The sequence below is a fragment of the Phodopus roborovskii genome, unplaced genomic scaffold, assembly GCF_943737965.1.
Source record: "Phodopus roborovskii unplaced genomic scaffold, PHOROB, whole genome shotgun sequence".
Lineage (NCBI taxonomy): Eukaryota > Metazoa > Chordata > Mammalia > Rodentia > Cricetidae > Phodopus > Phodopus roborovskii.
The window spans coordinates 23685768-23713490 of NW_026126514.1; the positions used below are offsets into that span (position 1 = coordinate 23685768).

General features: G+C 43.1%; 1 protein-coding gene across 1 annotated transcript in view; it reads left to right on the plus strand.

Moving 5' to 3' along the window:
* The window catches only part of Syne2 (spectrin repeat containing nuclear envelope protein 2), a 255798-nt gene that overhangs the window by 130739 nt on the left and 97336 nt on the right, over positions 1 to 27723 (plus strand). The window contains exons 54-64 of the mRNA XM_051196009.1: positions 1980 to 2120; positions 4084 to 4266; positions 4935 to 5072; positions 10328 to 10513; positions 11910 to 12032; positions 13457 to 13639; positions 16124 to 16255; positions 20287 to 20484; positions 21051 to 21125; positions 22549 to 22659; positions 23486 to 23602. Of these exons, the coding sequence (XP_051051966.1) occupies positions 1980 to 2120; positions 4084 to 4266; positions 4935 to 5072; positions 10328 to 10513; positions 11910 to 12032; positions 13457 to 13639; positions 16124 to 16255; positions 20287 to 20484; positions 21051 to 21125; positions 22549 to 22659; positions 23486 to 23602 (1587 nt within the window). The remainder of the gene's footprint in view (positions 1 to 1979; positions 2121 to 4083; positions 4267 to 4934; positions 5073 to 10327; positions 10514 to 11909; positions 12033 to 13456; positions 13640 to 16123; positions 16256 to 20286; positions 20485 to 21050; positions 21126 to 22548; positions 22660 to 23485; positions 23603 to 27723) is intronic.

Below are 27723 nucleotides of genomic sequence, written 5' to 3' on the forward strand. Positions count from 1 at the left end.
GGGATTAAAGGTGTGTATTACCACCCCCTGGCAGGGCTCTCAATTCTTAAGAAGTAGCTACTTGGAGGAGGTTGTTTGGCCTAGACGGTAGGGAGGTGGAGAACACGTTTGTTTTTAAATTGTCCCGAGAATAAAGTTGATTGTACTGTACACAACCAACAGTATAGATATATAGAGCTATATAGATTTTCTTGTAAAATGGGGATGCATAAAAAAATAAGATTTCAAACTCAAATGCTAATGTTGGTGACAATGGCTCACTCCTATAATCCCAGCGCACCATAGGCTAAGGCAGGGGATTACCATGTATTAGAGGCCAGCTGAGGTTGCAGGGTGAGACCTTATTTCAAACAAAACAAACAAATGAAGCAACAAACCCCTCAGATGCTATGACAAATTTCTGATAACATGTAGTCTGCATATAATTATGCAGTCTTCTAAAGTGTTAGAACAGATGTTTTAATTTAACACACAATAACCTATTAGGACTTTTCTCAAGGATTATTATTATTATTATTTAAGAGACTGCCAAATATTTTGAGAGAAATTCAGGGTTATTTTTATGACTTTGTGTGAAATGCCCCCTATAAAGTAAGTTAATTAAAAACAATCTTTCATGTTTTAGAGAGAGTTTTCCACTGCAAACTTGTATGCTTGTGACTAATGGAACTGATTTTTATTGTGTCATGAGTCTCAAGAAAATGAAAGGGTCTAGGCCACAGCTGCATACAGTATCATGTGTGTACTTCAGATGGCTGCTTACCTTTGATCATAATCTTTCCTGGTGTGTCCAAATGGTAGTATGACTTTCAACCAGAAAAGCATTACCCATATTGGGTGACCTCATTTGTTTGGTACTGTGTTACATATGCAACCAGAAAAAATACAAGACTAAAAGTGAGAGCTAAGCGCCAGAGAGATGGCTCAGTGGTTAAGAGCACTTGCTACTCTTGCAGAGGACCCTGGTTCATTTCCCAGGATCTACATGGTAGCTCACAACCATCTTTAACTCCAGTTCCAATGGATCTGATGCCTTCTTCTGCCTCCTAAGGCCCCAGACACACACATGGTGTACATGCATGGTGTACATGCATACATAAGGCAAAATATTAATACATATAAAGTTAAGGCTAAAAATACTAAATTGATATTTTTAAAACCATTATCTTTATTACAGTATATGGTCTATGAATAAAAATAGGATATGAAGGTATCACCAGCTCGCTGAGACTTGAACTTGCCACATAGAGTCTGGGAACTGGGGTCTTCTAGGGTCAAGTTCGGCCAACACCTTGATGTGTGGTCTTGGCTCTGAGTTAGCCATTATCCCAGGTTTCATCTTGTACAATAATGGGGTATTTTCACCTCAGCTAGTGTGCATAGTGTTATTTAGATTTTTTTGTGGATACTTAACAACAGTAGCTTAAAAACAAGAAAACACACTGATCAGGCCTTTGGGGATACAATATATTTAATATTCCTAATCTTTCCTAGCACAAGTTATTTTCTTAAGAAAATCATTTAGGAGGGGGAAAAATGTTCTGGTTGCTAGGAACACACTCTAGAAACAGCGTAGAGAAAAGCAGGGCCCCCTTGTCCTTTAGACATAGTTATTTGGAGGAGGTTTTGCCTAACTGTATGGGAAAGTGGAGATTTTATTTTAAATTGGCCTAAGAATAAAGTTGGTCTTACTGAACACAGAGTTGGGTAGATAAATTTCTGAGTGTCTAAGGAAGTTTTTTCTCCTTTGAAATTCTCAGTAATTCTTCCCATTGTAACATAAATTTCATTTATTTGAATAAACATATTTCTAAACACATAGGGTCATCTGATTATCTACCTTGTCACTAATACATTAACAGTATGGTTTGGAGGTGCTCCCCCATGTTAAAATATTTTACAAGTCAAAAGAGTGAGTAATAGTTCTGATGTTTGAATGGAGAGCTGAAAATGTTTGCACACTTTCTCCCTTGTCACAGGTGAGCCCTGAGGTAGCAAAGAGTTCGCCATCGTGTGGCATGAGGAGGAGGATAGAGGAGATTAACAACGGGCTCCATGGCATTGAGGAAATGCTGCAGCAAAAAAGCAAAAACATTGAGGAAGCTCAAGAAATTCAAAAGGTAGTGGGTTCCTGGGAGTGGCTTCGGCATCTGCCTCACCCTGTACCCACACCCCAGGCTTCAGCATCTGCCTCACCCTCTACCCACACCCCAGGCTTCAGCATCTGCCTCACCCTCTACCCACATCCCAGGCTTCAGCATCTGCCTCACCCTCTACCCACATCCCAGGTGTAAATCATTCAGTAGCCCAAGGTGAGTTCTTTGGATAGAGCTGAAGCTCCAGGAACCTGAACCAGGCCTGAGGATGTAGCTTGGTTGGCAGAGTGCTCGCCTGGCACACACAAAGCCTTGGGTTTGAGCCCCAGCACAGCATAAAAGGGCATGGTGGCACGTGCTGGTAATCAGAGGACTTAGAAGGTAGAAGCAGGGATCACGGTCATCCCTGGCTACATAGGGAGTTTGAGGCCAGGATCAGCTGAGGTCCTGTCTCAGTAAATAATAAAATAATTTTTTAAAGAATGAATGAATGACTACACCAGGTCACTGTGGCATCAGTAACAAGTACGTTTTTTCTGCCCGCTGCCGGTCTGGTCTTGTCCCGCCGCCACACCAGCCCCAAATAACAGAGACTCTGTATTTGATACAGTGCTGTTGGCCCGGTTACTTGTTTCTTATCGGCTAGCTCTGTCTTAATTATTAACCCATTTCTGCTGATCTATGTATTTCTCTTACCAGGGAGCAGGCTAGCATCCTGCTTTCTCCAGACTCTCCATGCTGACTCCTCCTCACTACTTCCTCTTTCCTCCTTGTCTCCTAGTCCCTCCTATCTTCCTTTCCTATTGGCCAACAGTGCTTTATTCATTAACCAGTATGAGAAACATTTACAGAATGGCATCTCCCATCACAGAGGCACGAAAGGGTCAGGTGCACGGGTATCCTCAGGTTTTGACAGGCAGGCACTTGCCCTGGCCCCTGGCAGCCTCTGACTTGGAAATAGCATTCCTACAATTAAAGGGACAGTAAGCATCTAACTGGGAAGACTGACATACAAACTGAGTCAGTTGGGTCAGAAAAATAGTACCGGTTTTTCTGTAGATCACCAAGAAACTCTCCAAACAAATTTCCCCTATGAAATTGCTTGGGAAATGAAGTTATAGGTAAAAGCATAGATGAGCATTGTTCTACATCCAAATCCCGAGTAAAATCCTGCCTGTGAGTTTGTAATGTCATCCACACTTTTAGGAAGCACGCTAATGTACCTGGGGGGGGGGGGGGGCTTCCCAAAGCAGGTGAGACTATAGGTCATTGTTAGACATAGTCTTGGTTCTTAAGCAGAAGACTGGACCTAACAAGTCAGGTTTTGTTTCCCCAAGCATGTTATTATACAAGTATTAAGTATGATTGGAAAAGTTCACCTTTGAAATCTTCCTCTGCCCATGTAAGTTCAGATTCAAATCCAGCCTATTAGTTTCTTGAGTTAAAAGCAATAGACATTGTTGTTCTTTTTTTTTTCCACTTGAAGCTGTCTTCTGGATTTGTGTGTGTGTGTGTGTGTGTGTGTGTGTGTGTTTGTACATCTATACACACACACAGAATCTAAGTCTCAGTAGGCCTTTCTATTTTTCTTTGCTTTGGGAAATGGACTCCTCACGGTCATCCAGGCTGGTCTCAGATTCCTGATCTCAAGCAATCCTGAGAGCAGAGACTAAAGGAATACATCATCACGCCCTGCTTAAGTAGCCGTTTAACACCTACTGTGGACTTCCTGGCTTTTGAACTCTACAGCTGTATGAACCGTGCCTAATGTTAATCATCCTTGCTTAAGCTCCAGGTTTTCCTGTCCTACACTTGTACTGAAGTGAATGTGGTTAGAACTAGAAAGCGATTCCCACTTTCTAGACAACAGATGGTTGCTGGGTGAATGAACAAGTGTGTCTTTTGGCATTGCCAAGTGCAAGTGGGCAAATGAATTATTATCCTCACGGCACCTTCATTTAAATTGACTTAACATTTCCTTCTCCAGAAAATATGGGATGAACTTGACCTCTGGCATTCCAAGCTAAGTGAGCTGGACTGTGAAGTTCAGGACGTTGTTGAGCAACACCCAGGACAGGCTCAAGAATGGATGGATACCTTGATGGCTCCTTTCCAGCAGCATCAGCAAGTATCCCAGAGAGCAGAATCCAGAACCTCACAGCTCAACAAGGTACAGCCATGACACCTGATAGCTGCATAACATGGTGGTTCCAAGAAGGGCGTCACAAAGTCAAACGCGGGGTGACATTCAGAGATGGCCAGTAGTGTTATGTTGTTCCCCACTTCCCAACCTTCCCCAGGCATCATAGTGAGACCACAGCAAGAGTCTAGGCAGTTGTATTTTCCCTAGGTAAAGGAAGACTCAAGAATGGGTCAGGCGTACTGTCTCCAGAGCCCCAGGGAGGGAGCCTGCAATGACAGGGGGTAACATTTGGGAACAAGGCCTTTTCTACTCCTATTCTAAAGAGTGGCTATGTTTGCTGAGTCCTGAGTGTAATTCTGTTAGGACAGGATCCTGAAACGGTATAGGATAGGGCCAGGTCCTGAACTCGAGGAGAAAGTACAAGCCTTGTGTTGAGAATGAGGCAGAAATGGGACTAAGCTAGTTGCAGCACCAACTCACTGGGGACCTTAGTCGAGGTCTAAAGGAACTCCTTAAACCCTTGCTCTACCTGTCATGGACAAGTTGGAAGGTTCTTTACCTGGAGCAAGTGGGCCTGTGTTGTGTCCTCAGCCATGAAAAAGACATAAAAGGCCTGGCATGCAACTTAGAGAGCAGGCCAGCCCAGTAAGCAGCCTCCAGCAAGCTTGCTTCCCATTTTTTTCCCCTCCCCACAGGCCACAATGAAGATGGAAGAATACAATGATCTTCTGAAAAATACAGAGGCGTGGATAGAGAAAACCAGCCGTTTGCTGGCCAATCCTGCCTGCTATGACTCTTCAAGGACCCTGAGCCACCGTGCCAGCACCCTCCAGGTAGGACAGACATCTGGGGTTTTCACCAAGACAGCACAATTGACCCCTTGTCAACTTGACAGACAGACACATCAGTGATAAGCCACAACCTGTCCTTTCTCGTCCATCCCCACGGTCACCCATTAATAACACCACAATATAATTCCCACCGTCTTTACAAGTTCAAACACTTTAAAATTCAGTAAAAAATCCAAAAGTCTCTTTTAAACCCTAAAATCGCTATAAAAGTTCAGTCTCTTAACTGGGGGCTACTGTAAAATTAAAAAAAAAAGAACTCCTTATTCAAGAGGGCACAGTTTCAGTCAGGTCAAAGCAATGTCTAGTGTCTGGGACCAAGTCACTATCTTCTGGGATCCTCCAAAGAGCCTTGGTCACTTCTCCAGCTCTGCCCTCTGCAGCACACACAGCTTAGGCAGGTTCGACTCCCCACCCCTGCTGTTCTTGGTGGTCATCCATGGTAATGGCATCTCCAAAATTCTGGGGTCTTCTGATGCAACCGGGTTGCAGAACCTCTACTGGGCTCTCTTCATAGTGCCAAGCCTCAACTTCTCTGCATGACCCCTTCCATCCTGGACCTTCAGCTGCTACTGAACTGAACCTTCACCAGTGGCCTCTCCTGGCCTCTCACGGGGCTAAGCCTCAGCTGCTGTCCCTGACCCCTTCATGCCTTAAAAACCAGTACCACCTGAGTGACTCTTACACATTACCAAGTTCAGCTACCAGCATGAAGTACAACCTTGGCTGCCTCTGGGCACAGCTTCTGTATGCTGACTCTTGGGAAACACTTCCCGGAAGGTTTCCCCTCAGTGATGCTGATCTATCTATCTATCTCTCTCTCTCTCTCTCTCTCTCTCTCTCTCTCTCTCTCTCTCTCTCTCTCTCTCTCTCTCTCTCTCCCTCCTAGACAAGAGTTTCTCTGTGTAACTCTGGCTGATCTGAAACTCATTCTGGTCTGACCAGGCTGGCCTTGAACTCAGAGATTGCTGGTCTTTTTTTTTTTTTTGTTCGTTTGTTTGTTTGTTTACAGAAATCACACTCATTTTTACACTTTTTTTTTTTTTTAAGAAGAGATTGTATTCAGTTTTCATCATGGTTTTCATTATGGCAGAATTTCTTGCAACTAATCAAATTTGGAAATATTTTAGATAGTAACTTAAAATAAGAACACCCCCCCCCAAACCCATCACTTTGAGGGAATGCTGGTTTCTTCTTAACCACTGCTAATTTTGCAGCTCCAGCTGACTGACATCAACTCTCCCAGGAAAACAAAGGTTTTGCTTTAGTGGTTAAGCATAGCCAGTTCTTCTGCCCCAGCTGTCCAGACCATAGGTTCTTCACACAAATTGCCCGGTAGAAGCTTTGCTTCCCTTTGAAATTTTACAAGCCAGACATCTGTCTTCTGCACTGCTCTCAACATTCTTATCTTCAAAGCGCCCACAAAACAGCCCACTGAGCTCTCCATACTTAACAGCTCTTACAGCTAAGTTCCAAAATCTTCCACAATCCTCCCCAGAATATGTTCAGGTCTGTCACAGCAATACCCAAATACCAACTTCTGTTTTAGGGTTTCTATTGCTGTGGAGCACACCATGACCCTGGCAACTCTTATAAAGGAAAACAGATAATTGGGAATGGCTTACAGTTCAGAGGTTTGGTCCATTTTCGTCATGGCGGGAAGAATAGTGGCATGCAGGCAGACACAGTGCTGGAGAAGGAGCCAAGAGTTCTATATCTGGATCTGTAGGCAGCAGGAGGAAAAACAGTGAACCTGGCTTGAGCATTTGAAACCTCAAAGTCTAGCGCCAGTGACACACTTCCCCCAACAAGGCCACACCTACTCCAGTAAGGTCATTCCTCCTGATAGTGCCACTCCTATTAGTCTATGGAGGCCACTTTTATTCAAACCAACACATGTCATATGGCTGAAGTAATACGAGGGTCATTCTGAATACACCATCAGTCACACTTGACTTCACAGACTGTAGAGGCATTCTCCTGCTGCCTTGAAGAAAAAAGGCAGCATACTAAGAGGATTGTGGGGTCAGGTCTCCAGAGTAGCTTCTAGAAATTGAGAGCAACCTCTAGCTAACCTCTACTCTGTATCCTACAACTGAATTTTATCAATAGCTTAAATGAATCTGGAAGAAAACCTGTGAGATGTGGTCTCCTGTGTCCTAGCTTGACCTAGAGCTTGCCATGTGTGAGGTTGACCTTGAACTTCTGATCTTTTGCCTGCCTGCTTTCCTTCTGCTGAGATTCCTGGCATGTGTCTCCTTCCCTTATATGATGCTGACATTGATCCCAAGGCTTCATACAGGCAAAGCAACCATTCTGCACTCTCAACTACATACAAGGTCCCCATGTAGATGGCCTTATTTATTCTTTGACAATTTTATACATATATGCATATGTACATACATAATGATTTTAGTCATTTTCACCTCTGTTACCTTTTTCACGCCCTTCCCTCCCACCGAACCCCTTCTTTTCAACAATCACCCTCCTATATATCTAAAAACAACCAAACCCAAACCAAACCCCAGCACGAGTTTGTGGGGTATTAATGGGAACATGGGCAACTTATCAGAGGCTACACCAGTAAAAAATAAGTGACATCCCTACTCCCAGCAACCACTGGCAACCTCTCCTTAGGACGGAGTGAGGCCCTCTAAGCCCTTCTGCCCCAGATGGCCTCTCAGTTGGAGCCCTGTGGCTCTGTTAGCTGAAGCCCACCTTCACTAGGCCCAAGCCCTGGAACATAGAAATATGTCTTTGGTTTTAAGCAACTAGGTTTATAATCATTAGTACCCATGGCCTAACATGCCATGCTTCGGAAGACCCTGTCCTTCCGGGCATCCCTCAGGTTCTCTGTGCCCGTTAGAGAGGCAGAGCCAATGGGAGTGTTTTCCTTCTTGGGACTGGGGCTGCCTGGGATGGCCCAGTGCCTGGAAATGACTGGGTTGATTGTAAAGGTGGATTTTCTTTCTCTCATTATTAGGTTCTGAGAAAGAGTCACTAAGGAATCATTTCATAACAGTTTCTATAGCAACCAGACTTCAAAGATGGTCTAAGATTTATAGATTTAAGGTGGCACAGTGTTCCTGTGAGTGGCTGGCCTCGCTCACACAAGACATTTGAGATTTGATTGCGCACTTTTGTCCTATGGGATCAGCTGTTAAGAGGTTATATTTTAACCTACTTATTTCTTGTCTTCTTGCTTGTGGTTTCCTTTGTCCCTCATTCCCCACTCTCCCCATACACCGTGGGTTGATTCTCCACATCCCTAGAGCATATCATTTTTCTATTTTAATTAGTTTTATGATTCACCTTTATTGAAAGGTTTATTTTTGTGTGTATGAGTATTTTGCCTGCATGTATCTGAGTGCATCGTGTGTGTGTGTGTGTGTGTGTGTGTGTGTGTGTGTGTGTGTGTTGCCAGCAGAGGTCAGAAGAGGGCATTGCATATCCTAGAACAGGAGTTACAGATTTGTGAGCAGTTATGTGGGTGCTGGGAATTGAAGTGGGTTCTCTATGAGAGCAACAAGGGTTTTTACCCACTGAGCCATCTCTCTCCTCCCTGGCATTCCGCCCCCCACACTCCCATCCTTTTCTATTTTTCTGAGGCAGGCTCATGAGGCCCAGGCTATCTTTGAACTTGGTATGTAACTGGAGACCCCTCTGAGTCTTCTGCTTCCACTTCTCAGTACTGGGGTTACTGGCATGTGTTACCCCAACAGTTCCAGTTTCTGTAGTGCTAGGGACTGAGCCCAGAACTTCTCACATGCTAGGCCACCCATATTTCATCCAGTTTTGAAGAGTTTGCCAAGATAGAAGAGAGCAGTGATGCTTTCTTTCTCTTCTCCTTGAAAGACGTGAGCTCAGGGGAAAGGAGATTTCTGCTCGTTTTTTGCTGATGTAAATGTCATGGAGTGAGAACCTGTTCTGGAAGGTTCTAAATGGCTGGACTGAGCAGAGGAAGTAAGATAAGGGAATGTACAGGTTATTTCCCACACATTGGGTATTGGTGAATCCTCGAAAGGGCAGTAAGCACTGGAGAATTAGTCCTGTGTGAAAAATCCCATGTTGCCCTTATAATTAAAATAGCTGTCCTGGCCCAAAAGATGGCTCAACAGGTAATCGTGCTTTGGTACCAAGCCTGATGGCCTGAGACCCACATGGTTTAAGAAGGGAACCAACTCGTGTAAGTTGTCATCTGACCTCCACCCACATGCTCTGGCATGTGTGTGCCCGTCCCACACATATACACACACAGAGAGAATAAAGAATGCTTGCTAAGATACTCCTTTCAGGTTTTCTGGCATTGCTTGTTATCTTTTCTTTGTTTTTGTTTTTGTTTTTTAAGGCAAGGTCTCAGGTAGCTCAGGTTGAACTCCTAATCCTCCTGCCTCTGCCTCACCAAATGCTAGGGTTGTGGTATGTGTGCTACCATGCCTGTATTTTTTTTTTTTTCCAATTTCTTTTCTGTCATCTTAGTGCCCCACCCCTGCCCCGACTCTGTCTCCTTTTCTTTTGGAATTTATTTAAATGACTGGCAGCACGCTCCACTAAGCATGATAAAGCTTGTTTTGCTGGGCATAGTAGCAATCCACTGTAAAGCCTGTGATTAGAAGGGTAGGTTGGAGGACCAAAAATTCAAGGGCAGCCTAAGCTACATGGCAAGTCTCTTAACTCATTTTTTCTTGTTGATGTTGTTTTTCAAGACGGGATTCTCCGTGTAGCCCTGGCTGTCTTAGAACTCACTCTGTAGACCAGGCTGGCCTCAAACTGAGAGATCTTGCCTCTGTCTCCCAGATGCTGGGATCAAAGGCATGCGCCATCACCAGCCAGGTTTTTGTTTAATTGCACGTTCACTTAGCATAATGCACCTGTGATTCATCCCATTATTGCGGCCATCAGTAATTCATTCTTTCCATTGCCAAATACTGTTCCAGCCTGTTTATTCCTCTGCTGGCTAACAGATACTTGGGTTGCTTCTGTGCTTTTGCTGTTGTTATGCAAAAATTACAGGAAAATGTGGACACTTCAGACAACCAACATTTATTACCTGACAGTCTGCCAGTAGATGCTCAAGTCAACCGGTGCTGACAATAGAGTGTTCATTGGTTTCATTCTAAACACAGAAATGCCTAGGACTTGGAACTTTTTAGATAAAGTTTACACTTACTGGATCTGAAAATGATGGTTGCTTCGTTTCATCAACTTGGTGTTTTCCCCTCTTCTCCTTGTGTCTCTAGATGGCTCTGGAAGATTCTGAGCAGAAGTACAGTCTTCTACATTCAGTTTTCACGGATCTGGAAGACCTGTCAGTCATTTTTGAAACGGATGACTTAATCCAGTCCATCCAAGAGTTAAGTGGCCAAGTGGCAGCTTTACAGCAGCAATTGGTGGACGCCCTGCCACACATCCAGCAGGTGGCAGACGTAAGTGACAGCAAAGACGTGGGTTCCTGTTTCCTGTGTACAATTTATCTGGCACATTATACCAGGCCATGCCCCCAAATCCTATGGAAGCACAGACACATTTCAGTTGATGTTATTTCTTAAGTTTGTATTTTACTTTGTACAACTGCACACATGTCCTCATCCTTCACCCAGAGTAGTCTAGCTGCAACATGAAGAACCCTGATAAATGAGCACACTGTTCTAATTCACGCTCCAACCAATCCTGGGGTCAATTCTTGGTTGCTGAAGCTTTTAACAAAGTGGCAGCGTGCGTGTGTCTGTGGTTTTTGATGGAAGTGGCTTTAAGATGCACTCTGTAGTTTGGCATTGCTTCTTAAACAGTAGGTGAAAAAATAAAAGTCAATGTAATCTGACTTGTCATAATTTAGATGTGTTCCTTTGAAAAGTTACTGTAGATTATTTTACTCATAAAGATTTTTTTTCAGTATTGCAACTGCAAACTGCTATAATTTGAAGCCTTCAGCATTCCTGCATCATTTTTAAAACCTCCCTTGCCATCTCATTATTCTGTTGCATCTTGAATGCTAAGCTCAGTTTCAAGCTCTCAGTTGTTAGTCAGGGCACTTCATTGTGTGGGTTTCCCTCACATATTTCAACTTTTTTTTTTTTTTCTAGCATTTCACTTTAAGGTTTTTGGCCCAGTTATGGACATTAACACTGAATCCGCCATTGGACAAAAGACCTTGTGTTTAATTAACCGGAGTAGGTCATGGCATCACTCTGCAGCCTTCTGCTCAGCAGGAGCTCATTAGGGGGTGGATAAGAAAACCTTGGGGTTTTCCAGCTCCTTGTCTGTTTCTGAAGGGTGACTTTATCGTTTCTTTAACTTAAAGTGATGGGAATTTCTAAAATGCCAGACCCACTTGTGTTTATGTAGTTAAACACATTCCAAAGATAAATTTGAAGAGTTTGTAGTAACTGAGAGTTTATTTTAGAAGTTGATTTGGAAACATGCCAACTTCTGTTCTCCTCAGTAACTGAAACTTGGCCCTATGGATAGCTTGACTTCACGGTGCTATCTAGTGTGGTGTAGACTAACTTGTCTTGTTTTGTTTTCCAAGGCAGATTTCTCTGTATAGCCCTGGCTGGCTTGGCACTCACCCTGTAGACCAGGCTGGCCTCGAACTCACAGAGATCTACCTGCCTCTGCCTCCTCAGTGCTGGTATTAAAGACATGCACTGCCTTGTTAACCAAAAACTTTTCATTTTAAACCATGCAATCATCTATTAGTTTTTAAGCAGTGTAAGTCGTAAACACCCACCTTTTGGGTTAAGTACTAGATTAGAATTAATAACAAAATATTATGCAATGCAGCATGTGGTACATGAGTGTGTCTTGTTTCTAAACTTCTAGGACGTGGTTGCGATTGAGTCTGAAGTAAAATCAATGGAGAAAAAGGTTGCAAAAATCAAAGCTATCCTGTTATCCAAAGAAATATTTGATTTTTCACCTGAAGAACATCTCAAGCATGGGGAGGTATGCATGGATCATTTTTGAAAGTTATTTTTTTTTTAACAATACTTACTGTCTGCCTAAACATATGTAAACATAGGGTGTGACCCAAAGTGTTAGACTCATCAGAGTAATAGCAAATAAGGCTGGGAATAGCTGTATGTGCATATAAAATATCTTTAAAATATTTTTGAGATTTGATTTATTTTTATTTCATGTGTGTGAGTGTTTTCCCAAATGTATGTGTATGCACCACATTCCCACAGTGCCCTTGGAGGCCAGAAGAGGATGTTGGATTCCCTAGGACTGGAGTTACATTTGTGAGCCACCATGTAGGTACTGGGTAAAAAAGCAGCCAGTTCCAAGAAAACCACTTGAGTCACATTTATAGTGTTCCCTATGTAACAATAGGAAAACTAGTTCCCTGTATGTTTGCGCTCCCAAGGCCTTGATTGCCTACATGAGTCCTTGGAGGGTGTCTGGCCCCAGCAATAGTGTTTACTGGCTTTGAATATTTATTTCCTGAACTTCTTTCTCTTTTATCTCTGTGTGTTGGTGCTGAGACCATCAGCTAAGTATGGCTTATAGAGAGCCAAGCACAGTATCAGCAAATGCGCTGACCTTCCCACTCAGCCTCGTTGTCCACAGCAGGCCCTTTGAGGGCAGGCAGAGCTGGGTTCTAGTCTTACCCTGTCTCTTGCCATCTAAACTTAATTGAGTCTTCTTCCTTCTGGGAACCTGTCTCCTAACCTGTGACCCTTGCAGGGTTAAATGAGGTGTTATCTATGAGGTCTATAGTAAAATGAAATTTAGACAATTCTGTTCAATCCAGGGAGCATTTTTTTTTTTTTTTTTAACCTCCTGCAGGAAATCCTAGGCTAGGTACGTTTACTTTGGAAGTAAGATTCATGCCCTGCCCAAGGACAGCATACAGAACTAAGGCACGATTCCATACAGAGGGGGGAGGAAGTGTGGAACCAGTTGTCTGAATGCTGATGTAGTGTTTGGAAGTTAGTCTTTCCCCAGATGTTCTTTCCTAAGACCCTTAACGATCATACCTCGATAGCTCTTTTAAATCTAAATTAAGAAACTGCTTTTAAAACTGAAACTACGGGGCTGTAGAGATGGCTCAGTGGCTGAGCATACTTACTGCTCTTGCAGAGGACCTGAGTTCCCAGTACCACATCGTAGCTCCAGCTCCAGGGGCTCCTGTCCCCTCTTCTGGGCTCTGCAGGTTCTGCATCCATGTGCAGTCCCCATTCCATACATGCATATACTCAATTAAAAGTAAAAATAAAATATCTTTAATTGAGATTGTACATTAAGGATCAACACTAAATTACAACTATTTTAATCTGCACTAAGTAAACTTGCATGGTCTTTTGTGTGGCTTTTGTTTGTTTGTTTGTTTCTGTTTTCACTCATGTATTGGTCTTTCTGCCATTAAGGTCATACTTGAAAACATCCATCCCATGAAAAAAACTATTGCTGAGATAATGACCTACCAAATGGAACTGAGGCTACCTCAGACAGGAACCAAACCTCTGCCTGTGTTTCAGAGGACAAATCAGCTCTTACAAGATGTGAAGCTGTTGGAAAATGTGACTCAGGAACAAAATGAGTTATTGAAGGTGAGCGGTTTATGACCAAAGCCAACTTGCTGTCTGCATGGAAATGTTCAGTAAAAGTTGGTTTAATTCTTCTTGTAGTTTGATTTCTATTGCTGTGATAAAACAGCCTTGGGGGTGTGGGGGTGTGGGGGAAGGTTTACTTGGCTAGCCTATCCTAGGTCATAGTCCACTGAGGGAAGCCAAGGCAGAAACCTGGAGGCAAGAGCTGAAGCAGAAGCCATGGAGGCAGCATTACTTACTGGCTTGCTTAGCCAGTGTCCTTATACTACCCTGGACCATCTGCCCATGGGCAGCACTGCCCCTAATGGGCTGCACCCTCCCACATCAACCATCAATCAAAAAATAACCCACAGACTCACCTACGGCCAATCTGATGGAGGCATTTTCTCAGTTGAGGTTTTCTCTTCCCTGATGACCCCAGCCTGTACTAAGTTGACAGGATAACACAAGTAGCCAGTGTAGTTTTCAAGTTTAATTGAAAGCAGTTATTTCCCCAAGAGGTGGCATTTGAGATATATATATCTCAAATATCTATATCCATATATCTCTATCTCCATCTCTCTCTCTCTCTCTCTCATATATCTTTAATCCCAGAACCTAGGAGACAGAGGCAGGCAGATCTCTTTGTGAGTTTGAGGCCAGCCTGGTCTACGGAGTGAGTTCCAGGACAGCCAAGGCTACACAGAGAAACCCTGTCTCAAATAAATAAATTAATAAATAAATGGTTTCCCACACCCCCCATGTTTCTCACCCTTGCTCTGGCTGAGCACATTAGCCTTCTATGGTCTGTTTAGTTAATACAGCTATTAAAGATCTATGTGAGTGAAACAGAGGGAAAGAGAGTTCAAACCCGATCAAGGCGCTTGCAACCTCTGGAGACCTATAAAGCAAGCATCACATAGCAGTCTCCTTGTCCACCTCAATCACTTCCTCTTCCTGTGATTACCTCAATATTCCCCAACTCCTGACATAGGTAGGCCATTTTCCACCTCGGGGAGACTTGTGTCACAAGTCTTAATGGGAGACTTAAATAGAAAAGGAAGAGTTAACTAGTGTCAAGGTTAGTTCCTATGTAATAAAGTGAGAATTTTAGTGTTTGAACCTTCTGTTGTTCTCCATCTTGAGGGTCTCTGCCTTTCGGTAACATTTTCCCATCACTCTCAGGAGGGTCCCCCCACCCCCCTACCCCCCACCCTTCCCACCCCGCCTATAAGTTTTGTTACTCCACTGATCTCAAGATAGAATCACTCTAGTTCATATTCCTAGTGCAAAAGCCACGCCCATAGGACAGAAATTATTAGAATACTTTTTTTTAATTAAATAAATAATTTTTATTTTATGTGCTTTGATTGGTATTTTGCCATGGGCGTCAGGTTCCCTGGAACTAGAGTTACAGACAGTCGTGAGCTGCCATTTGGGTGCTGGGAATTGGACCTAGGACCTCTGGATGAGAAGCCAGTGCTCTTAACCCCTGAGCCATCTCTCCAGCCCTATTAAAACAATCTTGGACTCCACATACAATCTCCCCACTTGGCAGAGACACTGCACCTCTTGCTTTGGAAAGTGCTGTATCTTATTCTTTATACAGTTCCCTCTACATTTAAGGGAACTGTATAAAGTTGGAGGATCTTGTATTCCCTGATTCGTAGATTAACCGTCCTCTGACCTAACTGATCAACTGATGTTTTTCTCCTAATACCCACAGAGGGAACATGATTTAACATTGCTGTACCTTGTTAGAAATAGTTTGTTAAGTGAAAGAAAAAGGATCAAATTTGATGGTTTCTTTGGGGTTTGTTTGTTTGTTGATGGTTGTTTGTTTGTTGTTTGGCTTTTTGTTTTGGTTTTTGAGACAGGGTTTCTCTGTACAATAGTCCTGGCTGTCCTGGAACTAGCTTTGTAGACCAGGCTGGCCTCAAATTCACTGAGATCTGCTGGCCTCTGCCTCCCAAGTGCTGGGATTAAAGGCATGCACTGCCACTGCCTGGCCCTATACCCCGAGCCCTGCTGAGATGCCCTGGAGTCTAGGAGAGTGGGTAGATTAGGCTTCAACATGAAGAATTTGCTCTGTAGATTTTGAGTATGAATTCAGGAATATTTAGAATACAACTATATTTGGAATTTTATTTATTTAGACATGGGTATTCTGGGGACCTGCAAGATGGCTCAGTAGGTAAAGGCACTTGGTTGCCACGCCTGGCAACTTAAGTTTGACCCATGACTACACATGGTGGAAGAAGAGAACTGACTCCCGCAAGTTGTCCTCTGGCCTCCACTAGTACAACTCCCCCTACACATCCATACAAGTAAATGCAAAATAATATAGATTTCTTATCTTATCAAGATTCTGTTTCCTATTAGAATGTGTGTGGGTGCATAGTCTCTACATTTTATTGGAACTTGGGATCGGATAGATAACAGATATAGCTTGTTTATTCCTTAGATGTTAACAGTACTCTTTGGGGGGGGGGTGTTATTTTATAGGTTGTCATAAAACAGACTGCTGAATGTGATGGAGAAATAGAAAATTTGAAACAGATATTAAATAATTATTCAGCTGAGTTCTCCCCGGAACATCTGTCACAAAACCAAGCTGCCAGTCTGCCTTCACTACAGGTATGTCTTGATCATTCATCTATCCGCCCAGCCCGTAGACTCTTAATTTATACCCTTGGGGTCTAGAATCTTTTGTAGTATGACAGTGTTATGCCTGACATCCGTTTTCCAAATGAAACAATTTTCTTTCTATTCTTATTTCATGAATTGGTGGTTCTGTGGTGTCATCAAAATGCCATTCTGACCCCTAAACTTGAGATCTAGTCCCAGAAACTAGGTAGGCTTCTAAATCCTATGGTGGGGCTTCTAAGGTGCCCCCATACTCTCAGTATGGTGCATGTTGGTTAGCATATTCTCTGTGTCCAAGATGCTGATGTAGCTTGGACACCCTGACCTAGTGTATTGGGATAGGAGTCAAGCAGTGTGTGCTGGCTGAACTTCAGGGGTAATTAAACTGAACACTGTCATAATGAAGGATCATAGATAATCAGGCTGTATTTTTAGTGCCATAAAACTCTATGGGTAGGGCCTTTTCTGTCTTTGGTTTTATATTGGCACATCTGTATTAAAAGAGTGTGATAGAGTTCAAGGACATGAGAGCTGTGTTTTTCCTGCTGTCTGATGGACACACTCAGGCAGTTAATGTGGTTCTCAAAACAAGGCTTTGCCATCTGCTAGCTGGCAGAGCGAGGGCAACTTGCTTAACATGAAAGGTGAAGTTAAGAGGTTTGAGGTGACACAGCCCATTACTGCTGAATTGATGATATGGGCACAGTGTGGTCAGCTCAGTAGGTAGGGTGAGGGTACCAAGTTTCTTCAAACACTTTATAACTCGAGATTCCAAAGAGCATTTGTTGCATAAGTACAAATGAAGGAAAGCACACATAGGACACATGTGTGCTTTGAGGCACATCACACAACACAGGCCCATGGCTTTTATGAACCATGGTGGACCAAGGAGACAGAGATAGCACCTGGTTGGCAATGTCAGGAAAGAAGGAGCAAATAGAACTGACCCAAGAAAAAGTAGACTTCTTCCTTGGCGCTTCCAGACGATTTGATACTCATGAGGTGGACTGAACATAGTGACGTAGTTGAGAGCATGAAGCTGCCTACTTGGAAATGAGACTCTTCAAATGTGATTACTCATCTGTCTTTCTGGGGTGATGATGGCAAACAAGGGCTCATTGTGTAGCACAGGCTGGCCTCAAACTCACAAAGATCTGCCAGCCTCTGTGTCTGCTTTCCTGAGTGGTGGGATTAAACACGAGTCACAGGCTTTCATGGTTTTATTTTTATTTTTTTAATGTTTTTATTTTTTTTTCCCTTAACACTACACTGAAACTCAACAAACAGAACAAACAGGAAGTCGGGGATAACTGTGAATGGGCTCCAAGGCCTCGTCAAGGCACTCTTCACACTCTTTAGTCCGTCCAAGCGCGGTGACTGTGCTGTATCTCCTACCCATAGATGATACTGCCATGTCACGCTGGGCCATGTAAAGGATACTATCTGAGTCACGCACCACTACCAAGCTTCATGTGTTCCCACAGTTATTATGTGACACCTTCTTGAGAAAAATCTTGAAGAGTCTCATTTTAGCATATAAGTATAGCTTATTGGCTATTTTATTTCATGTAAGAATAATGTTCTTTGAGAAGAAGGGATGAGGGTTCAGTTTGCAGCATACGCATTCCTAGAAGTACTTTTCAGTTATTGTACTTGGGACACAGCAAAATGTTTTACACACACCTCGCATTTTGTTTGTTACCCAAATATCAAAGGTGTTTTCAGAGCATTGATTATGCTAGATGAGTGCTCTGCTACTGATCCCCAACATGTATGCTTTCAATAAGGACATCCTTAAATGAGATTGGCGTACTTTTCCTACCATGAATAACTGGTGTCACCTACATCAGTTTATGAAAGATGCCCCCATCCATTTTGCGCTATCAGTGTAAGTGCCAACATAGAAAAAGTGGTCAATAACATTTTAGCAACAATATGGGAATGACATTAACCTTGGGGACTATGGCTCTCAGCTTTGGACACCACTAGTGGCTCCTAACTGGTATGGATACCACTGTGCAGATGGTGGTTTGGTACCTGTCTGTGCCTACATCAAACAGGTCTCAGTTTCGCTGGGTTTATTCTAATGGCTGTGGTATTGCTTTTGTTGGAAGCATCTTTGTTGAAGTGTGATGTTCATTAAAAGTAGAATATGAACCATAGTCAACTCAGAATTAACTCTGCCGGTAGGGAAATTTCATTACGGGCAGCATAGGGGTATTCGTTTAGCAATGAGTGCCAGAGGCCATGAGTCATGAGGAAGCATGGGTTTGGCCCTGTCGTACACTAGCTGAAACTTGATGGACATCACCTTCTTACTCTAGACTTCAGAGCTCTTCCTTATATATACTTTTGTTGCGTGTAAAAATCCAACGATTTGTGGGGGTGGAGGGTAGGGAGGTAGCTTAGTTGATGACTGTGCTTGTGAGCCTGATTTCAATGCCCAGACCCCAATTGGAAACAAACAAACCAAGACCAGTGTTGTGGCATGTGCTTGTAACCTCAGCCTGGGGAAGCAGAAGCAGGCAGATCCCTGAGCCTTGTTGGCCATTCGACCTTACTTACTTGTTGGCTTCTACCAAGTAAGACCCTGTTTCAAAAAATAAGATACATGGCTGGGCGTGGTAGCACATGCCTTTAATCCCAGCATGAAGAAGGAAGAGGCAGGCAGATTTGTGAGTTTAAGTCTTGGTCTGATCTACATAGTGAATTCCAAGCCAGTTAGGGCTACATAATAAGACCCTGGGTTTTTTGTTTTGTATGTTTGTTTGTTTTATTTTTTGTCTGTTTTGCTTTTGTTGTTTGTTTGTTTTTAAGGATGAATGGCTCTGAGATTGACCTTTGGCATTTATGTGCACATGTATCCATGGACATAGTTGCATACACAATTTAGTGATTTTATGGATATTGATTAAAGGAGAAATTTGGGGGAGATGTGTTAGAAGTATGTGTGATGTGTGTTGTGTATGTGTGTATGTGGTGTGTGGTATGTTTATGCGTGTTGTATGTGTGTGTACTTGAGATGCAATTAACAGTCACACACATGCTAAGCCAGCAAGCACTCTATCACTGGAGCTAACCACCCCCAGGCAGGGAGAAGTTTTAATGACTTGGAGCTTTCTGAAAGGAGCTTAGGTGAAGGGTGCTGGAGGGTCAGAGTAACTGTCCCCCACAATTCCTACTAAATCTAGGAACCTCTCATTCCACAATCCTAGTAGGCAAACAGTGGGCTGTCCATATCTAGGAAAACTTACTTGCACATATTAATAATGCTTCCTGAAGTAATAGTCTTTAGCTTGGAATCATCTGCCCATCATTCCCAGACTAAATTTCATTGCAAATGAATTACCTTATTTTAGTTGATTAGCTTTTTTTTTTTTTTTTTTTTTTTTTTAGGACGCTAGGCATGTAGACAAAGTAAACAAATTTAGTAATATCAAAGATGATAAAAAATTAGGTGTCTAATTTTTTCTTGGGGGTTCTCAAATGTTAGACTTAAGACTTTTCCTGGGGAAACATAGGAACATGTATTTGTAATATTTTGTGTACAAAGTGGGAAGTATATGTTTATCAAACTGCAGCCTGGTGGTTCTTGACCATGGGGATTCTGTCTCTGTGTCCTGTGGTTAGCAATATGACACTGGCTCTGGGGTTAGCTACTGTGGCCCTGGCTCTGGGGTTAGCTACTGTGGCACTGGATCCCTGCCCTGACTGCACATAAGTCACCTGTGGATGTGATGTTATGTTACAAGTTCCCCTACTTTCTTCAACTCCCAGAGCCTCCTGCTTTACAAGGTCTATGAAGGGTTAAGGAGTCCTACCAGTTATAAATCCTATGCTTTAGCAGTACCAACCAGGGCGAGTAGCCATACAGTACCAGGAACTAGTTACTGGGTTTACAAAACCCAGTAGCCTCGGACCAGGTCAGTAAGCATCCCTGGTCCTGAAGCACTCTGGCTCCTGGGAGCATCCAGAGGCTGCTCCGATTTCCCTCAAATGATGCCCGCAACTCTTCTGTACAGGGGGAGATGGAAGGGTTGGAAGAGCAGATTCTGAATCTAAACCAGAAGAAGGAAGATCTGCTGGTGGGCTTGAAGACCGCTGTACTGAACCTTCACGAACACCTGAAGAGAGAACAGCAAGAAGGAGAAGGAGATGAGCTGTCTTCAGGCCCCTCAGAAGAGGGCGGGGCTGCCGAACGGGGTGCCTCAGACAGGAAGGTAGGCATGGCTTTTGTTTAGTTCTGGACTCACATTTCCCGGAGAGTTAATGGGTAATAACTTTCCACCCGAACAACCTGCGAAGTCGTCGTCCATAGTAAAGGAATTTTTTTAAGTGGAAATTCTCCACTTGAGGTTGTTTACTGGTGAGCACAAATCCTCAGGGCGTGTCTGCTCTGAACACAACCCCAGCATTCCTATACCTGAGTTAACCTAAAGACACACTTAGGAAATTCCACGTGCGTGTGGGAGGGAACCACCTTTGAAGCATCTGCCTTAGAACAGTCACCCTACTGCAGACTCAAAAGTGGTCCTGCATCGAGACCACTCTGAGCCCACATCAGTGAAAGGCAAAGAAATGAGGGGTGTGGGGCCTTAGGGATCATGCAAATGTGAGACATTTGGCTAGGAGAACTGAAAGGCACAAGGCCCAGAGACTTTGGGCAGGCGTGGGTGGACATCTTGTATAATGCATTAAGATTTAGTTACATAAAAATGCAACCAGGCCAGCATGCCATTGCTAGTCCACAGCCTAACTACAGGTGTTCTTGTGCTTTTCCTTTTAGCTGATCAGAACAAGCTCCATGTCTTTCCTGCCAGTGCTGAAGGAGGAGGCAGAAGAGAGCTCCGTGAAGAGTGAAGTAAGGAAAATCAGTTTTCTTTGTTTTTAAAAAGAAGACCTATTATTTTTTAAAATTGTTTTGGCTGGGGGAGAGGGGGAGGAAGGGGTTAATATACCCATGACATGTGTAAGGTGCTTTCAGAGGCTAGGGGCGCCTGATCCCCTGTAAATGGAGTTACAGACCCCAGAGTGGGTGCTAGGAATCAAACTCAGTCCCTGTAAAAGCAATACATACTCTTCACTGCTGAACCATTCATTTCTCCAACTCCCAGGACAACAGTTGTTAAAACTGTCTAGGACCACACCTCTAAATGAATGTTTAAAGTTAATGTTGATTTCTTTTTCAATTGAGACTGAAGTACTTATTCGATTATTAATATTACTGCATTCATCTAAACTCTCTTGGTCACTGGAGAGTGGAGTAAGTGTGATTTGGAGGCACTTGTTTGTGCAAAGGAGTCCTCTGTTGTGTTCTGACTTCAGAATGCTCCTCTGGAGCTTTGAGAGTATGTGGTTCGGTGGTTTTGTTTGTTTGTTTTTGTTTTTTAGCAAATAACTGTTTGAGACCGGTTTTTGTTTTTAGAGTAGTATTGTCAAGGACATGAGTTGTTTTCACAGCTAATACAGCTAATTCTTACTGCTCCATTGTAACTGGTTGAGAGAGACTTAACCTTGGTACTAATTTCCATTTCATACTCAAAACTCAGCATTGTACATACTATGTGAATAAAGCCCCTAGCAGCAGCCTAGTCTATAGGCCTTCGGCATGACCACAGGACAGTTTTTTTTTTGCTCATTTCATAGATTATTCCATGACCTCATTGTCACACAGAGCAAACCTTTTGTCCTACTGAGTGTCACTAGCACATGGGGTAACTGAGTTGGAAGGAAGGATGACAGTTTACTTTGTACTCCAACCACCAGCAACTTCAACTCACAGTCTAATTACATCCTTTTATGGTGGAAACATTTCAAGACTGGAGGAGGACCCAGGACCCAAGCAAAGAAGACACACACATTTTCATCTCAGACATTTACAAGCTTTCGAGCTGACACACGTAAAGAAACTGTCTTTGACAACGACTAAAAGTACACAATCATCAGGTTGCAGGAGTGATCCTGACAAGTAAAACTCATACCACTTAAGATTACATTTACCAAGACAGATTAAACTCTGACTCTACATTGATTGATCCCCTTTGTGGGGCATGAGCGTATTATTCTTCAGCAAAGAAAATTGTGGATTGTTTTAGGCTCAAGAAAAGCATCCACATCTGGAGATCTGGTTTAGTGCAGGAAATATCTGGGACATGGGGTAGGGGAGAGCAGGGCTGGTGGCTAAATTGCCCAATAGGTTGAGTCTTGTTTGAAGGAGCTGAGTGGGGCTCCGGCTGTGGAAAGGAATTTTTTTCCCTTTGCTAACCCACTGACTACTGTCTTAGGATGGACATAAGAGAGCGGAGCCTTCTTCTGCACCCTCGTCTCTTCCGTGGAAGCACAGCAAGGACCTGGAGGAGGATGGCGCATCCTCATCCTCCGCCACCATCGTGCAGGTAACTGGGGGAGTCGCCATGGGGGCTGTCAGAACTCCTTATTGCCTGGGTTTTCTTCCCATGCTCCTCTTTGTTCACTGTGCCCTCAGCATCTCCCCTTAGCATCTCCAAGGCTTCGCGGTGGCCCATACGGAGACCAAAAATGATAGCAAATCGAAGGGTTTGTTTGAAAGAATGATTAGATCAGGAAATGCTCCTGCCACATTTTTTTTTTGATGAAATTGTACATACTTGGGACATACAGCATGATGAAATACCTGTACACTATGAAAGGGCTAAATCAAGTTAATTCATACATGCATTGCCTCACATATTTATCATGAGTATATTGAGAACACTATTAAAAAATCAATATTTTTTTTAAAAGTAAATACTGTTGGATATTTACAGAATTGCCTTTCCTTGCCTAGTCCTTTTTACACACATGGTTGACATAATATAACCTCACACAGGTGTACACACATACACATAAATATAATATGGTAAACCTTAAAAAAATAAACAAAAACACCACAACAGGGGCTGGAGAGATGGCTCAGAGGCTAAGAGCGCTGTCTGCTCTTCCAGAGGTCCTGAGTTCAATTCCCAGCACCCACATGGTGGCTCACAGCCATCTACGTGCCAGAACACTGTATACATAATTAATAAATAAATCTTAAAAAAAAAAAACCCACAGCAAAAAGACTTTCAAAGAATCATATGCAATCAACTGCTTGCTGCACCTGACCTTGCGTGCTAGCAGGCGAACTGTAAATGAGCAGCTGCAGAAGAGGGGCTCCTGGCAGCAGGGGAGAGCCTGGCTAGGAGCTGATTCTTCTCTCCACAGGAGGCAGACGGGAGAATTAGCACCTGTGACAGTTCCATGGCACACATGATTGCACCAGACTCAGGAAGCACTGAGCAAGGCCCAGAACCTTCCCCGAAGCTCAGCCAAGCAGAAGAGGTAAGACCCTGCCTGTCAGCCATAAGCTGGCAACTCGGGTTCCCAGACCGGCACCCACAGTTGCCCAGAGCTGTCTGAGCGACCTCTGCAGTGATTTGGGTGCTGAGCCACAAGGCTCCTGTGAAGGCCAGCATCCTCATGTATGCTGTCGACTGTCCCGATGCAGGTTTTACCATCTGATGTTTCCATTTCCCATTTGTTCATTATCAGCCTGAAGCAGAGCTTGAGTTGATGACTGAGCCTTTAATCCGTGTGTGCAACACATGGAATCGGTGAAAATTGAGAAAAGCAGGCACTGATCAAGGACCCGTTCAGAAAAGGCGTCTATGTTCTTTGTTGCTTAATCGTGAGACTGTAAGAGGCAAGTTAATACTTACCTCGTGTTGACAAAAGAGGATCAGGTTCAGAGGGTAAACTACAGGGACTTCTAAGAGAGTAAGGAGCTGCCCCAGTACATTCCCTTCCAACTTCCTAGTTTGAAACCCACTGCATTTCTGAAGAAGGGTTACCGCAGGGCACTGTGGGACCTGAAGTTCCAGTGAGACGGCTGCAGAATTCCTAAAAGACATCCAGGGGTGCTTTTTGCTGTGTTTTCTTTTTTAAAGAGCTCTTTTTTCATATGGGGTTGTACGTATATGTCTTTTTCCTTAATCTTTTGTCTGGTCATTAGAAAAATGAGCACTGGTTATCAAACTGTCTTCCCTCTTTGCCCTTTCGCCGCCCGTCCTCCATCTCCCTAACAGCACTGCCGGCAAGGTGACAGACACTGGAGGGATAGACCCACAGGCAGTACTTAGCATAAGTCCAGGAAAATTGTTGGCCTGCTTGATTGTTTCACGGTTGTTTGATTTTTACGAGCCAGGTTTGCTCTGGGTTTTTTTGTTTGGTTTGGTTTTTAGAAGTATTTATACTTATTTTACATGTGGGTGTTTCGCCTGCCTGTATGTCTGTGCACCACATGCACGCATTGCCCTCAGAAGTCAGAAGAGAACATCAGATCCATTGAAAACGGAGTTACAGATGATCTTTAGCCACTGTAGGTACTGGGAACTGGAACTGGATCCTCTGCCAGAGGAACAAATGCTTGTAAACAGTGAAACCATCTCTCTGGCCCCTAGTCTGTTCTTTTTAAGACAGTTACAAAAAAACAAGATGGTTTTGTGGGTAAAGGCAGTTGCAGCACAACCTGGCAACGTGAGTTCAATTCCCCAAAGCCATATAAAAGTAGGAGAAAACCAGCTCTGCAGAATTGCCCTAAATGCACTTGCTGTGGCATGTGTACCCCATACACAGTCTGTGTGTGTGTGTGTGTGTGTGTGTGTGTGTGTGTGTGTGTGTATTAGAAAGGGCCTATATGATATATACATATAGGTCATATATATGTATATATAAAACCTTTCATATATATGTATATATACACGTGTGTGTGTGTGAGAGAGAGAGAGAAAGAGGGAGAGAAAAGGAGAGAGGAGGGAGGGAGGGAGGGGAGAGAGAGAGAGAGAGAGAGAGAGAGAGGTTACTGCTTTGGCTATGTTTAGCTCCAGAAATTCTGCTTAATCTGTCCTTCTCCAGGTATGGTCACTCTGCAAGGTCTTTTACCCTGAATGGTACCACTGAGGAGAAAAAAGAAAGGCGGGGAGAATACTACAAAACTGAGGGGATGCTTACAGTGAGCCATGCACTGAGGTTTTTACACTATCTTTCTTAATCCTCACACCAGCCATGTTAGGTAGCTGCCACTGTCAGCCTACTTGACAGATGGAGACGTTGAGGCTTAAAGCCATTAAGTCTCCAGAGCCTTATAGCTACTAAGGGTTAAGTTTGAAGTCCAGCTCTTATGCCTCCTGATTTAGACTTTTTTAACTGTATGGCTGGATGGCTGTCAACTGTGAAAATTAAATGCTTCTGTTTTCTTATTAGCACAGCTTCTGTGGGGTGTTTGGTTGGTTGTTGGATTCTTGGTTGGTTGGATGATTGGATTCTTTGTAGGTTGGTTGGTTGGATTTTTGGTGGGTTGGTTGGTTGGTATGATGTTTTTTGAGATAAGCTTGCTGTATATCAGTCTGACCTTGGATATGCCATGTTCCTGTCTTAACCTCCCCAGTGCTAGAGTTGTAGGACTATACCCCCACACCCAGTTATGATAGGTTCTTGAAAAATCAGTTAGATGCCACCTTTGGCCACTGCAGGGACAGCCCTTTGGTGATTCCAAAGCTCTTTTTGACACCATTTCCATCTCACTGGCATACCACCTCCAGAGAGGGATAAGTGGGGGTCCACAGAGATGGCAGCCCAAGCCATCAGTTATGTGTCAGCTTCAGTTTCTTATTTTAGAAGTTAAGAGCATTGGTTAAGTGAAGATTACAGTACTCAATAAAATTCTGAGTCATTTCCAATCCATGTGTCATGAAAATAAATATTTAATAGATAAATCTGTGACTCTAAGTCATGTGTCAGATCTAAATGCAGGCATTGCACTTCAGGCAGTTACTGATGCTATGAGATGGGTGGAAGATGTGCAGGTGTTTTTAGAATTGAATGAAATATTAATGGATAAGTTTAAAGGAGATTTTGCCATGTTAGCCAGAACATTAAACTTGCAGTTTAAGTGCAGCCCTTTCCTATAGGTTAGAACTTTTCAACTTCTACTTAAGACCCTTCTGTGCCTGAGCTTTTACTCAACCTGGGTACACAGGTTTATAAAAATAGGTATAACGTCAGATACTTACTGATAAGTAAATCACAAATCTATTTTTAAACAATTCTTTGAAGGTAGAAGAAATGACTCAGTGGGTAAGAGTTCTTGGTGTGCAAGCATAGAGATCTGAGTTTCGATCCCTAATGCCAACATAAAAAGCCGTATGTGGCTACACATGCTTATAACACTGGCACTCAGAGGTAGAAACAGGAGGCTAGCTGAGGCCGCTAGCTTCAGCTTGGCTCCTACTTCAGTGAGAGACCCTGCCTCAAGGGAGTAATATGAAGAGTGATAAAGCAGGACACACCCAACTCCTCCTGGCCTCTGCATATATGTGTGTATGCACATACACACACCCAAAATTTAAAGATTCCCCACAATTCTTTGATATGCATATAGTTTTACCATTAAAAAAAAGAAAGCAATTATGCATGCTAGTGAGATTTATATACTTGATTATTTTTACATAAAGAACTGCAACTTGGGCTGAGCACTGGGCTCTGCAGGATACAGAAATCTTCACATTTTTCAGAGTTTATATGTTGATTTCATCATAGTCAGTGCTGAGGTCTGGTATGTAGCTTGTTTGGTGAAATACTTGATTAGTGGATATAAAGCCCTGAGTTTTATTCCAGTACTTCATAAAACCTTCACATTGGCACACACTGTAATTTCAGCATATGGGAGGGAAAGACCAGGAGGGTCAGGTGTTCATTCTCAGCTACAAAGTAAGTTCAATGCCAATCTGAGTTACATGAGACTATTTTAAAAGAAGATAGAGCCTAAGGAGATGGCTTACTGGGTAAAAGTGCTTGCTGTGCAATCATGAGGATCTGAGTTCAAATCTTCAGCAACTATGGTTTTTTTGTTTGTTTGTTTTTGTTTTTTTAAAGGCATGACTGTATATACCTATAACCCCAACATTAGGAGGCAGGAACAGGCAGAATCAGCCAGCCTAGCAGAAATGGCAAGTTTCCACTAGGAGAGCCTGTCTCAAGGAAATAAATCGTAGAGCAATAGAGAAGACACCCAACATCCTGTACTGTCCTCTGCATATGAATGTATGCACACACCTTCACATGTATGCATGTACTACACACACACACACACACACACACACACACACACACACACCAGGAGATGTAGGTGTGTGAGTTTATAGCTGGGTCTTACATTCTATCTTATTGATCATGTCTGTTTTGGAGTAGTACCATGTTGCCCTTGTTACTATGGCTCTGTAGTATAACTTGAAGTCAGGAAAGTCAACACTATCCCTTTTGCTGAGGATTGCTTTGGCTACCTGGGTCTTTTGCGTTCCCAATATGAATTATGAGATAGTTTTTTTTTTCTTTTGTTGCTTTTTGTTTGTTTGAGTCTTTGTTTTTGTTTTTTGTTTGTTTTGAATAGCATTGGAATTTTGATT